A 12,510-nucleotide genomic window follows, 5' to 3' on the forward strand; every position below is an offset into this window, starting at 1 on the left:
GTTAATTGTTGCATAGTAAGGAGTATTGGCGCGCTAGATGTACTAGGGGCCTCCTGAGTGGGCAAGACTCGTGTAGACGAAGGAGGGAATGATGCAGTACCATGCTTACTCCCCTCACTTGAGGAATCATCTTGGGCATCATTGTCATTATCACATAAATCACATTTATTTAAATGAATAGGAATTCTGGCTTCCCCACATTCAGAACACAGTCTATCTGGTAGCTCAGACATGTTAAACAGGCATAAACTTGATCAGAAAGTACAAAAAACGTTTTAAAATAAAACCGTTACTGTCACTTTAAATTTTAAACTGAACACACTTTATTACTGCAATTGCGAAAAAACATGAAGGAATTGTTCAAAATTCACCAAATTTTCACCACAGTGTCTTAAAGCTTTGAAAATATTGCACACCAATTTTGGAAGCTTTAACCCTTAAAATAACGGAACCGGAGCCGTTTTAAGCTTTAAACCCCTTTACAGTCCCTGGTATCTGCTTTGCTGAGACCCAACCAAACCCAAAGGGGAATACGATACCAAATGACGCCTTCAGAAGTCTTTTATAAGTATCAGAGCTCCTCTCACATGCGACTGCATGCCATGCCTCTCAAAAACAAGTGCGCAACACCGGCGCGAAAATGAGACTCTGCCTATGCTTTGGGAAAGCCCCTAAAGAATAAGGTGTCTAAAACAGTGCCTGCCGATATTATTATATCAAAATACCCAGATAAAATGATTCCTCAAGGCTAAATATGTGTTAATAATCAATCGATTTAGCCCAGAAAAAGTCTACAGTTTAAATAAGCCCTTGTGAAGCCCTTATTTACAATCGTAATAAACATGGCTTACCGGATCCCATAGGGAAAATGACAGCTTCCAGCATTACATCGTCTTGTTAGAATGTGTCATACCTCAAGCAGTAAGAGACTGCACTCTGTTCCCCCAACTGAAGTTAATTGCTCTCAACAGTCCTGTGTGGAACAGCCATGGATTTTAGTTACGGTTGCTAAAATCATTTTCCTCATACAAACAGAATTCTTCATCTCTTTTCTGTTTCTGAGTAAATAGTACGTACCAGCACTATTTGAAAATAACAAACTCTTGATTGAATAATGAAAAACTACAGTTAAACACTAAAAAACTCTAAGCCATCTCCGTGGAGATGTTGCCTGTACAACGGCAAAGAGAATGACTGGGGTAGGCGGAGCCTAGGAGGGATCATGTGACCAGCTTTGCTGGGCTCTTTGCCATTTCCTGTTGGGGAAGAGAATATCCCACAAGTAAGGATGACGCCGTGGACCGGACACACCTATGTTGGAGAAAAGAGCACTGAATTACTGACTCAAGGCATGCATACAAACAATATATAACAACTTTAGGTAAAAAGTGCCCAATCTATAGCAGAGAGTCTATATATATATATATATATATATATATATATATATAATAAAAGTATATACTTACCGTGTAAGACACCCATCCACATATAGCAGACAGCTAAACCAGTACTGAAACATATCAGCATAGGTAATGGTAGAGGAGTATAATGTTGATCTGTAAAGGGAGGCAGAAGATGAATCCCTGCAACTGAATTTACAGAGAGCCCTAAAATAGATTTCCCATAGGCAAAAACATGGTATCATCAGGCAATTACTCCCTTCACATCCCTCAGACAAACACTGTACTTAGAGAGGAACTGGGCTTCAATATGCTTAGAAGCGCCTTTCACAGAAGAATTCAAGCACATCATGCTTCACCACCTCCTAAGGAGGTGTATTTATAGGCATTTGAGGTTTGGGAAACTTTGCGTCCTCCTGGTAGGAATGTATATCCCATACGTCAATAGCTCATGGACTCTTGCCACTTACATGAAATAAACACATCTAGCTTGATGCCATATCTTATATAGTAACTTGAGCTTGCTTAGTGTTTAGTGAATGCAAGAGAAACAGGAAGTCAGTTTTGCCCATGCTCAGAAGAGGCAGAATGCAACTTAAGTTCTCAACATGTTAGCTCTCTCCACTCCCGGAGGGCAGAGGCTACAGTGAGAAGTGCAAAAAAAAAAAGGATTGTTTGCTGTTTGTTTTTTCAACAAAATCTGCTACTTTTTATGTTTACTTTGATTTAACATATTTGTTTTTACTAAACAAGCATTGTTTGATATCACTTTAATAAAAAAAGTAACCCGAGAACACACGTTTCAACTGTATCACTGGAAAGTATAGGCTAACAATCACTTTGTCTGCCATTACTGAATGGCAAATATGACTGACTGTTCCTGGTACACTGAGCAGGCTGTGACCTACAGGTCTGCTCTATAGACTCTGTCCACTGGAGCGGTACTCAGGATTTCTGGATTCTTCCTGTTGGAAACTGGTCCTTTTCAGGACCCAGGAAGTCTGCAGAACTGATTGCTTCTCTGTCTAGTTTCTTCTAGCAACACCCAGGACAAATCAATACTCACCATCAGTATGTATGTGAATTTCCTCCTGTTTGATAGTTGAGATATCAGAAGCATGTGACTCCTTTCCACGCTGTGTCTCTGAGAGAATTAACGGTTTCTCATCCACATATCCTGTAAGAAATTATTTTAGTGGTTACCCAATATAGCCCACACTAATCATCAAAACAAATACAGGTTAATTCCAAAAATGTGACCCTAATAAATAATTATATTTATTGAAAGAACTTGCACAGCAGCTAAAAATCCCAAATTGCTTATATGAGAATAGGAGAATTTTTTTCCTGAACTGAACTTAAAATAATAATTACATTATGAAAGAAAATCAAAACGTATGCTCATCTGATAAATTAATTTATTTTATGATGGTAAACTCCAGTCCACTAGGAGGAGGCAAACACACCCAACATAACAGAGCTTATAATCCCTCTCACTTTCCCATAATCAATCAGTCATACACAGGGGTGTGGAAATGTAAAAAAAAATCTACTTGTCGACAGGACTAAAGTGGTAGCCCAGTCTACTTGTCCCTTATGACAATCTACTTATCCTGACACGCAAATGTAATTGGACCAATATAATTGTCACAGAGGGGTACTATCTACACCACCCAACAACTAAAACAGTTTAAAATAATATTTCTAGATTGTAAGTTCCCACGGGAATAGGGCCCTCAATCCCTCCTGTATGTGTTTGTAAATTTTGTCCTGTCTCTTACAAGTCTTGTATTGTTTTATTTAAATTAATTGTATCCATGGACAACGCTGCAGAATATGTTGGCGCTTCATAAATAAAGTATAATAATAATAATAATACATATATATATATATATATATATATTAATTCAGGGCATAGCATGCAGAACCACCTGAATATAGCTGGGACACATTAGCCCAGTGTACAGAGTAACCTGGGTATAGCTGGCACACAGATCTTCTATATGCAGTAGTATTAAATTAAAATACAATATTATTATATTGAATATTTAGATCTGTGGTGTTTAATGGCCACTAACTTCGTTGTAATCAGGATAAAGTTAATGGAAGTACTAGTAGGCTGGCATATGAGGTTTTTATTTTTTAAAGATGGCTTTTATACATAGTGTAACTGTGCTTTCAGCTGAATTTTCTTTCTTTCTTTTTTTCTTTTTTTTTTTTGAACATCATCGTGTTTAAAATTGTACATCTTGACAAATTTTCTTTCAAAAAAGGGTTACTTACACCAGTTTGGAGCAAGTATGGGGTGGATATAGGTTTTCACCCCAAAATTCACCCAGTGTGCAGATAACTTGTTTCTTGCATGTTTGTGTAGGTATGTATGTGTGTGTGTGTGTGGGGGGGTGTTTTGTGTGGTGTATTGTGATGTATTTTAGCTACTCCCCTCCCTCTCTTCTACCCTTACCCCTATATCACACACATCTTCAACCTCTCCCTCAGCACTGGTATATTTCCCTCATCTGGTATATTTCCCACCTTATCTCGATCCATCCTCCCCATCCAACTACCGTCCTATTTCCCTACTCCCTCTTGCCTCAAAGCGCCTTGAAAAGCTAGTAAATGCACGGCTATCCCATTTCCTTACACTAAACTCCCTCCTTGACCCCCTGCAATCTGGATTTTGTCCCCATCACTCCACAGAGACAGCAATTGTTAAGGTTACCAAAGACCTACTTACAACAAAATCCAAAGGCCACTACTCTCTGCTTATCCTCCTTGATCTGTCTGCAGCCTTTGATACTGTCGACCACCCTCTTTTGCTCCAAACCCTCCGATCCTTCGGTATTTGTGACACAGCTTTCTCGTGGTTCTCTTCCTATCTATCTAACCGTACCTTTAGTGTAGCCTTCTCCGGAGCAACCTCTGCCCCGCTACCACTTTCTGTTGGGGTACCTCAAGGCTCTGTCCTCGGTCCCCTTCTCTTTTCAATCTACACATCATCATTAACTCAATCTACAAATCATCATTAGGTTCCTTAATAAAGTCCCATGGGTTTCAATATCATTTGTATGCCGATGACACCCAAATCTATCTCTCTGCACCAGACATATCTCCTTCCTTGCTATCCCCTGTCACCAACTGTGTTTCTCATATCTCATCTTGGATGTCCTCTCACTACCTTAAGCTAAATCTCTCAAAAACTGAGCTCCTTATTTCCCCCCCCCCCCCCATCTTCCATTATCTCCACCTCCCATTTCTCTACAACTGTTGATAACTCCATTACCTCTACTTTTACTCCTCACATTTAGTCCTTGGCTAAAGCCTGCCGCTTCCACCTTAAAAACATCTCTAAAATTAGGCATTTCCTTAAACAAGACACAATTTAAGATTTTAATCCACTATCTCATCCTTTCCCGCCTCGACTACTGCAACTCCGTCCTATCTGGTCTCCCTAGCTGCCAAATAGCTCCTTTACAATCCATAATGAATGTCTCTGCCAGGCTCATCTTCCTTACATTTCGCTCTTCATCTGCTGCACCTCTCTGCCAATCCCTTCACTGTCTTCCTCTTGCCTCCAGGATTAAACACAAAATCCTCACTCTGACATACAAAGCCCTTAACTGTACTGCTCCCCCCTACATTTCAGACCTTGTCTACAAAAACTCTCCCTCCCGTCCCCTTAGCAGCACTTCACCAGCACTTTACCAGTTTAACAATTATCAGTTGTGACTCAGCCGAATCCCTGGCTAACACCAGTGATGATAGTCGTGCTAAATTGAGGCATAAGGACTATGTGAACCATAAAAGTGGGGTGGATGAGAACCGCGCTCGGTCCCTGAGGATAGTGAGCATACACAAAATACCTTGAACTCTGTGATGTCCGTAGTTAAATCACTCCTGATTCACGTCCCTCCTTGACTTCCCCTCACTCATTCACCCACTGCTAATCGAGCAGACACACGGCGTCCTACATCACCATGACAAATCGTCAAGTTATACCTCCAATGGCATGTGACTCGCCAGAAACAGTTTACCAAATCCACTCTTTAACAGGAACCATCTCCGGGAAATATGTTTGCGTCCACAAAGTAGCAACGTATCCAATATCCCAGGAGTTAAAATGTAAACCTTTACTCATGCTTTAGTCAAACATAAAATAACCATTTGATAGTGCTGTAAGGTGTGTTAGCATAACAAGCTGATGCTTTTTGGCTTTGTGCCAAAGTCTTAGCTAAGCTAAGACTATAGCACAAAGCTGAAATGTGTCAGCTTGCCAAACTGACACACCTTACAGCACTATCGAATCGTAATTTTATGTTTGACTGAAGCATGAATAAAGGCTGGCTACTTGGATTGGATAGGATACTTCTTTGCTACTGCTGTAATTTCCTGGCTGAAAATGCAGATAAGACTCCCTTTCCTACAGGGGCCAATTCTGAAAGACCTTGAAAATTGAGTTCCAAAACATTTATAGGTAACCTCGCCTCCTGAGGAGACCAAACTCCCTGTGCTCTCTGAGATCCCCAGACTGCACCCCAGGCTGAAAGACTTGCAACTGGTGTGATCACAGTCCAAATAAGAACCCCTGAATGATAGACTGATGATCCAAACACATTTTCTGAGAAAGTGGAGTATGAGCGCTGCACCATTGCCAGAGCCTACAAAGCTGAAGAGGCCTCATGTGAAACCAAGCAAATGGAAAGGCACCCAAAGCGGCAATCATTAGGCTTAGAACTTCCATACAAAGCGCTACTGAAGGACACAGAACAGACTCTCGTAGAGACTGAGGCTACTTAAACACCCAGGAAAGTGACTTTGGACTGGGGAATAAGAGTACTCTTTGGAAAATTGATTTTCCAACCATGCTGCTGAAGAAAACAACAAAAGTCTGTTGGTGTGAGATACTGCTAAATGAAAAGATGGAACTTGTACCAAGATATCATCCAGGAAAAGCAAAACAAATATAATCAGTTCTTATCACTGACAAGAGAGTACCCAGAACTTTTGAAAAAATTATTGGAGTAGTAGCCAGACCAAATGGAAGAGCAACAAACTGAGAATGTTTGTCTAGGAAGGCAACCCTTAGAAACTGATAAAGATCCCTGTGAATATAAACATGAAGTTACGCATCCTTTAAATCTATTGTGGACGTAAACTGACCTTGCTGCACAAGAGGCAGAATAGTCTGAATAGTTTCCATCTTAAAAGAAGGAACCATGAGAAACTTGTTCAGAGCTTTTGAATCCAACAGTGGTCTGAAAGTCTCTTCTTTATTTGGAACAATGAAGAGATTCAAATAGCAATCCAATCCTTGTTCCAAAATTGAAACTGGAGCAATGACTCTTATGGATTCCAGATCTAAAACAGTCTGAAAGAAGGCTTATGCTTTCAAATGAGTATTTGGAACATGAGAGAGAGAGAAAAAAAAAACTCCCTCTGAGAAGCCTCACCTATTCAGTAACCTATTCAGTAACCCTGGATCCAGACATTTTGAAAAAGGCGTAACCTGACCCCTACCAAAATATCTGGATCGGGGGCCACACCTTCATGCTGATTTGGATGAGGTAGTATGTTATCAGACTGCTTAGATCTGTTCCATTTTGAACTTGGTTTCCATGCTGAATTTGAAGACTTGTTTCTGAAAGGTGAAAGAGGATTTTTGTTCCTTGTTCTGATGAAGGGACCAAAAATGATTAGAAGCTTCAAACCATTAGACTTCTTGTCCTGGGGAAGGAAAGATTGCTTACTGAGAGTAGAAATAATAAAATCTAAACCAGAACCAAACAAAATATTTCTCTTAAAAGAAAGCAATACAATTCTAGATTTAGAAACCATATCAGCAGACCAGGACTTTAACCAAAAAAAGCCCTTCTAGAAAGATCTGCTCATTACATACTCTTAAAATTAATCCTAATTATTTTAATAACTGCATCACAAATAAAAGCAGTGGCAGACGTCAACAGACCCAAAAGATTAAGGAAATCTTTTACTAGCAGAATCATCATCATCTGAAAACTGGTGGTCATTTTAATCCGTTTGCTAGGTTTAAGAAAATGTATCCTTTGCCATCTTCTAATGTTGAGCTTTGGGAAACTGTTCCTAAAGTAGATGATGCTATTTCTTCCTTTACTAGGCGTACTACTATTCCTTTGGAAGATGGCTTTTTATTTAAGGATCCTATGGATAGGAAATTGAAATCCTTTCATAGATGGGCTTTTCAGCAAGCAGGTTTTCTTTTTAGGCCTACAGTTAACTTTGCCTGTGTGACTGTGGCTTCATCTGTTTGGTTAGAGAAACGATCTCAGAAACAGCATTAGGCACAAAAACTTGGAGCAAAGGAAATACTTATTCCCTCCAAGCAAAAGGCATAACCATACAGCAAGGCTGCCAAACAATAATCCAAGATCAAAGAATATGAATAACGCACAGTAAAAATGAGCGCATAAACAAAGTGATCGAATAGACAAGGAGCGCACCAAAATATCGCACACGAAAAAATAAAATGTGAGCTATCCCGATCTGCCAGCATGTGCTAACCCAACGTGCACAAACCTGACTAGCCGATGCACGCTAACACAAAAAATACACACACATTTTTTTTTATGGGGAATAGAGCGTTTTAACCTTAAAAGAGACTTAATATAGATTAAATATTGTCCCTAGGCTTAGAGTACAATAACGTCCAAACGAAATAGCCCATCTAATAGGCTTAGATGAGTGCCAGAATTAAAAAAAAAAAAAATTGTACTTACTAATGTTTGAAATTGCATGCTGTATTTAAATCATAAAGTGGTTCAGGTATATTCCATTTAAATACACAGCTTCTAATAAGTTTAATATGCTAGCGTCTTTTTCCATATTTAAAGTGACAGTAGTTATAAAAGATTTCTGTTGTGCTGTTAAATAACAACATATCAGACAAGTCAAAGTTTTTTAAGCAAATTAACACCTTTTTCTCTGCAATTATTTTTCAATAGCCAAATTCCAACCATCAATTGCCTTATTTGGAGAAGCCAATCTGGGCTTTAGTCAGCAGACAACCAGGCTAGCCACGGCTATAAAGTTAGTATAAGATGCACTTATTGCTGTTGTTATCTGATAAAATCCATCAGGGCCACATATGTAGCTGGGTTATTCTTGATAAGTCAGCAGGGTGCGTTTCAAGTTCTGGGTATTAGAAATTGCTTAATTTTCAGATCTAAATTACATGAAAAGGGGGGGGGAATAAATCATGAATGTCTGTTCTCTTTTACATATGCTGTCTGTTTTAAATTATTTAAAATAAATATAAAGATTGAATAATATAGATACAGCTATCCCTCCATTGACAAGGTCCACAATATATTGTTGCTCTTGAGCAAAGCAATCAAGAGTGGCATAGCCATGTAATCGCCAATCAACCAACTGTGCAAATATAACAACTGTGCCCTACTCCTAAGTGCAATGTTCAATACATAAATTGCAACAAGATTTAATTTGTTGGAGCATTTTCTTATTAGACTAGAATGAAGGATCATATAGGATCACAGAAAAACTATATACTGCTTCCCCTATGAAAAATAATTCAAGTATTAGTATTATTTTCATTACTCACCCTTAATATGTGTGAGAGGTTCCTCCTGACTGCTCTTCTGGACATCACATAGAGATGGCTCCTCTCTCCACTCAGTCTTCATTGCAACTGAAGGTTTCACATCAACAGATCCTGCAAGAAAATATTCAGTGGTTACTCAACTATCAACATTTATTTCTATAGATTTTTCAACTGTTTTGCCAATTTTTACTCAAAGATTGTGTAAAACATTTGAAATGTCCTTAAAGGGACATTATACACCCAAAAAATATGGGTTATTTAAATAAAGCAATCAAAGAAGATAAAGTTTGTAATTGACATTATCAATTTTGCTTCTAAAGTGCCTAAAAATGATGATAAAGTTTACATTGCTCGGTCTATATTTGAATACGTCCGTAATACCCACCAGCTACAGACAAAGGCTTTTTTCCTCAGTCCCTAGCTAGTCCTTACAGCCAGCCCCCATGCTGAAGCTGTCTGTGTAATGTTCAATCCCCTCACCTCGCACTTTACAAACACAGTTTTACAGAAATCACAAGAATCAACTCTGATCCTACACCATGAGTCTGACCAGTCCGATCAAGACTTTAATTGCATAAAAGTGCTCTACTGTATATAGTCAGAATACTTTATCAGATACTACGGCTGCTTTTTACACTCACTCAATTTCCCAGTAACTGTTTGCCCTCTGAGCATTTAATTCAAATCTAATTCAGAGTATGTAAATAGAATGTACTGCATATGCTAGTACTAAGCAGTTTATAATATATAAAAATCTCATTTACATAACATATATTCCAGCCAACCATCCACAGTTGTCCATCCCTCAAACAATGCAGTAAAATGGTATCAAGTACTCTAATTAGAAGAAAAAAAAATTAAGTAAAGATTCAATAGCAAGCAGTGGTCTACCTTCAGTGCCACTGACACGCTGTCATACACAATCAGATCTGGAGTGAGAGGACAGACAGTTATTGGAGCGGCAGTCTATAAGTGTGATAGACCGCGTAGCACCATAAAGGAGCAAGCAGTGTTTGCCTTCAATGCTCATTATGCAGCTGAGCCTGTCACACTGGGTGTAAGTGGTGGGGGTGCTATGTTGAGATATAGTCCTGTATAGTTTTAAGCTTGTCTTTTGTATGCTAAGTAATTTATCTTTGCAAAAATATATTATATTTTAGAACTTGCCTTAATTGTAGCTAAAAAGAAGTTTTCAGCTCAGAGAAATTGGCTGCTGAAGTATCTTGTTATATCATTTAACTAGGCACTCTTAAGTTGGTGACCCATATTGTGGTGTTTCATAGTAGTGATGTAATGCAATTCAATTGTGAATAAGGTTAATTCTAACATATATTTGGTTTGTTTTGTAAAGAATATTGTAACATTTTACGCTTATATGGTTTGATTCATAATCTGGTTTCTATAGATATAATTCAATGTGTCTATAAATTTTAACCAATATAAATAATTTAGGAATTTACATTAATTTTATTATTTTTTATATGCATTTTATTGGAGGTTTGTTTTAAAGAATAATTATTAAATATATTGTATTATAACCCGGCCATATACTGACACACAAATATGTTCTAAATTGAGCTTCACTTCTATGGACTAGTTAATACAGTGCCCTTTAAAAGGTTTTTCATTTTTTACGTCTCATTAAAAATGGATATTAAACGGTTTCAAAAACAGCTACACAAAATGATAGTCAAAAAATGTGCTATATATGAAAATGAATATCAGTTTAATAAATTTTTTAGAAAATATCCTAAACCTTTTCATTAGGTATTGGTAAGAGGCAGGCTACAAAGGGCTGTGTACTTTTTTCTTCTTGTTGCATATTCAGAATACAATTTAAATTAAGAGGGTAACCGTGCACACCCATGGTAGCCAATATTTACATGCACTATACTGCAGTAGCACAGAAAAGCTTCCTGTGTTTATCCAATCACTGGGTCAGGGGAAAGGATTAAGAAACCCAAATCTCTGGTAACTTTGTACAAATCTCCATCCTCACTCACTGACAGAAATGCACAGCACTCAGCGCCCCCTTCTCAGGTATCACTAATATCACATGCAATGTCACAACGAGAAATTCTAGAACTTCTGTACACTCATACACATTAGAGAGCAGCATTATGAAAAGGCAGCCTCCATATAATTTATGCTTACCTGATAAATTACTTTCTTTCATGGTGGTGAGAGTCCATGAGGCTTGACAAGTGGGATTGAATGCCTACCACTAGGAGGAGGCAAAGCTACCCAAAACAGCAAGAGGTTTTGAACCCTCCAACCTCCCTGTATATCTTAGTTTATCGTATAGCTGAGCACAGGAGAAAAAGTAACAAAAAGACAAGAAAGGAAAAAGCAGGGTATAAGGAGGTGCAAATAAAAAATCGTCACCAAAGATACACCACAAAATTACTGTACAGGTTTTGTGGACTCACCACCATTAAAGAAAGGAATTTATTCAGTAAGCATAAATTAGGTTTTCTTTCATAAGGTGGTGAGAGTCCATGAGCCTTGACACATGGGCCAAAAAAGTTCCTATTTGCTAGACACTACGGCCTGAAGAACTTTTCTGCCAAAAGCTGCTTCCAAAGAGGCAAAAACATAAAAATGATAAGAATTATTAAAGGTATTAAATGAAGACCAAGTTGTAGCCTTGAAAATCTAGTCAATAGAAGCCTTGTTTTTAAAAGCCCAGGAAGCAAAAGCTGATCTAGTGGAATGGGCTGTAATATGTTTAGCAGGCGACTTTCCATCACAAAGTAAGCATTAGGAATTACCTTCTTTAAAATACACACATACAGTCATTTGACCGAGGGAACAAGGAAAAGCAGGATAAACATTAGGGTATAGAGATGCCAGAAGAAACAATAACACGGAAGGCACATAAAAAAATATTACAGGCAAGGTTGTGGACTCTCTCTGCCAGGAAAGAAAGGAATTTATCTGGTAAGCATACATTTAGTTTTCTTTCCAAAGGCAGGGAGAGTCCATGGCTTCATTCATTACTGTTGGGAACCAATACCCAAGCTCCAGAGAACACTGAATGAATAAAACCGGAGGGCAAAAAAGAAGAGGTGGACCCTTATCTGAGGGCACCACAGAAGCAAAAACATAAAATTTATAGAACTTTGAAAAAGTATGTAAGGAGGACCAGGTAGCCACCTTACAAATCTGATCCATAGAAGCTTCATTCTTAAAAGCCCAAGAAGAAGAAACTGCTCTAGTGGAATGAGCCGTTATCCTCTCAGGAGGCTGTTGTTCAGCCTTCTCATAAGCCAAACAGATATCTTCTCAGCCAGAAATATAATGAAGTTGCAGTGGCCTTCAGACCCATGCGCCTACCAGAGTATAACACAAACGTGGAAGAGGATTGCCTGAAATCCTTAGTAGCCTGAAGATAGAATTTTAAAGCACGTACAACATCTACATTGTGGAGCAAACGTTCTTTCGAGGAAGAAGGATTAGGACAAAGGGAAGGAAACACAATCTCCTGATTGATGTTGCGATTTGAGACTACCTTAG

The 12,510-nt window shown here is 38.4% G+C and overlaps 1 protein-coding gene across 1 annotated transcript in view; it reads right to left on the reverse strand.

Annotated features, from left to right (window-relative positions):
- LOC128666928 (zinc finger protein ZFP2) overlaps positions 1–12,510 on the reverse strand; it is a 298,618-nt gene that overhangs the window by 218,679 nt on the left and 67,429 nt on the right. The window contains exons 5-6 of the mRNA XM_053721748.1: positions 8,995–9,105; positions 2,467–2,577 (exon numbers count right to left, since the gene is read on the reverse strand). Coding sequence (XP_053577723.1) covers positions 2,467–2,577; positions 8,995–9,105 — 222 coding nt within the window. The remainder of the gene's footprint in view (positions 1–2,466; positions 2,578–8,994; positions 9,106–12,510) is intronic.

Source organism: Bombina bombina, chromosome 7 (genome assembly GCF_027579735.1).
Source record: "Bombina bombina isolate aBomBom1 chromosome 7, aBomBom1.pri, whole genome shotgun sequence".
In the NCBI taxonomy this organism is placed as follows: domain Eukaryota; kingdom Metazoa; phylum Chordata; class Amphibia; order Anura; family Bombinatoridae; genus Bombina; species Bombina bombina.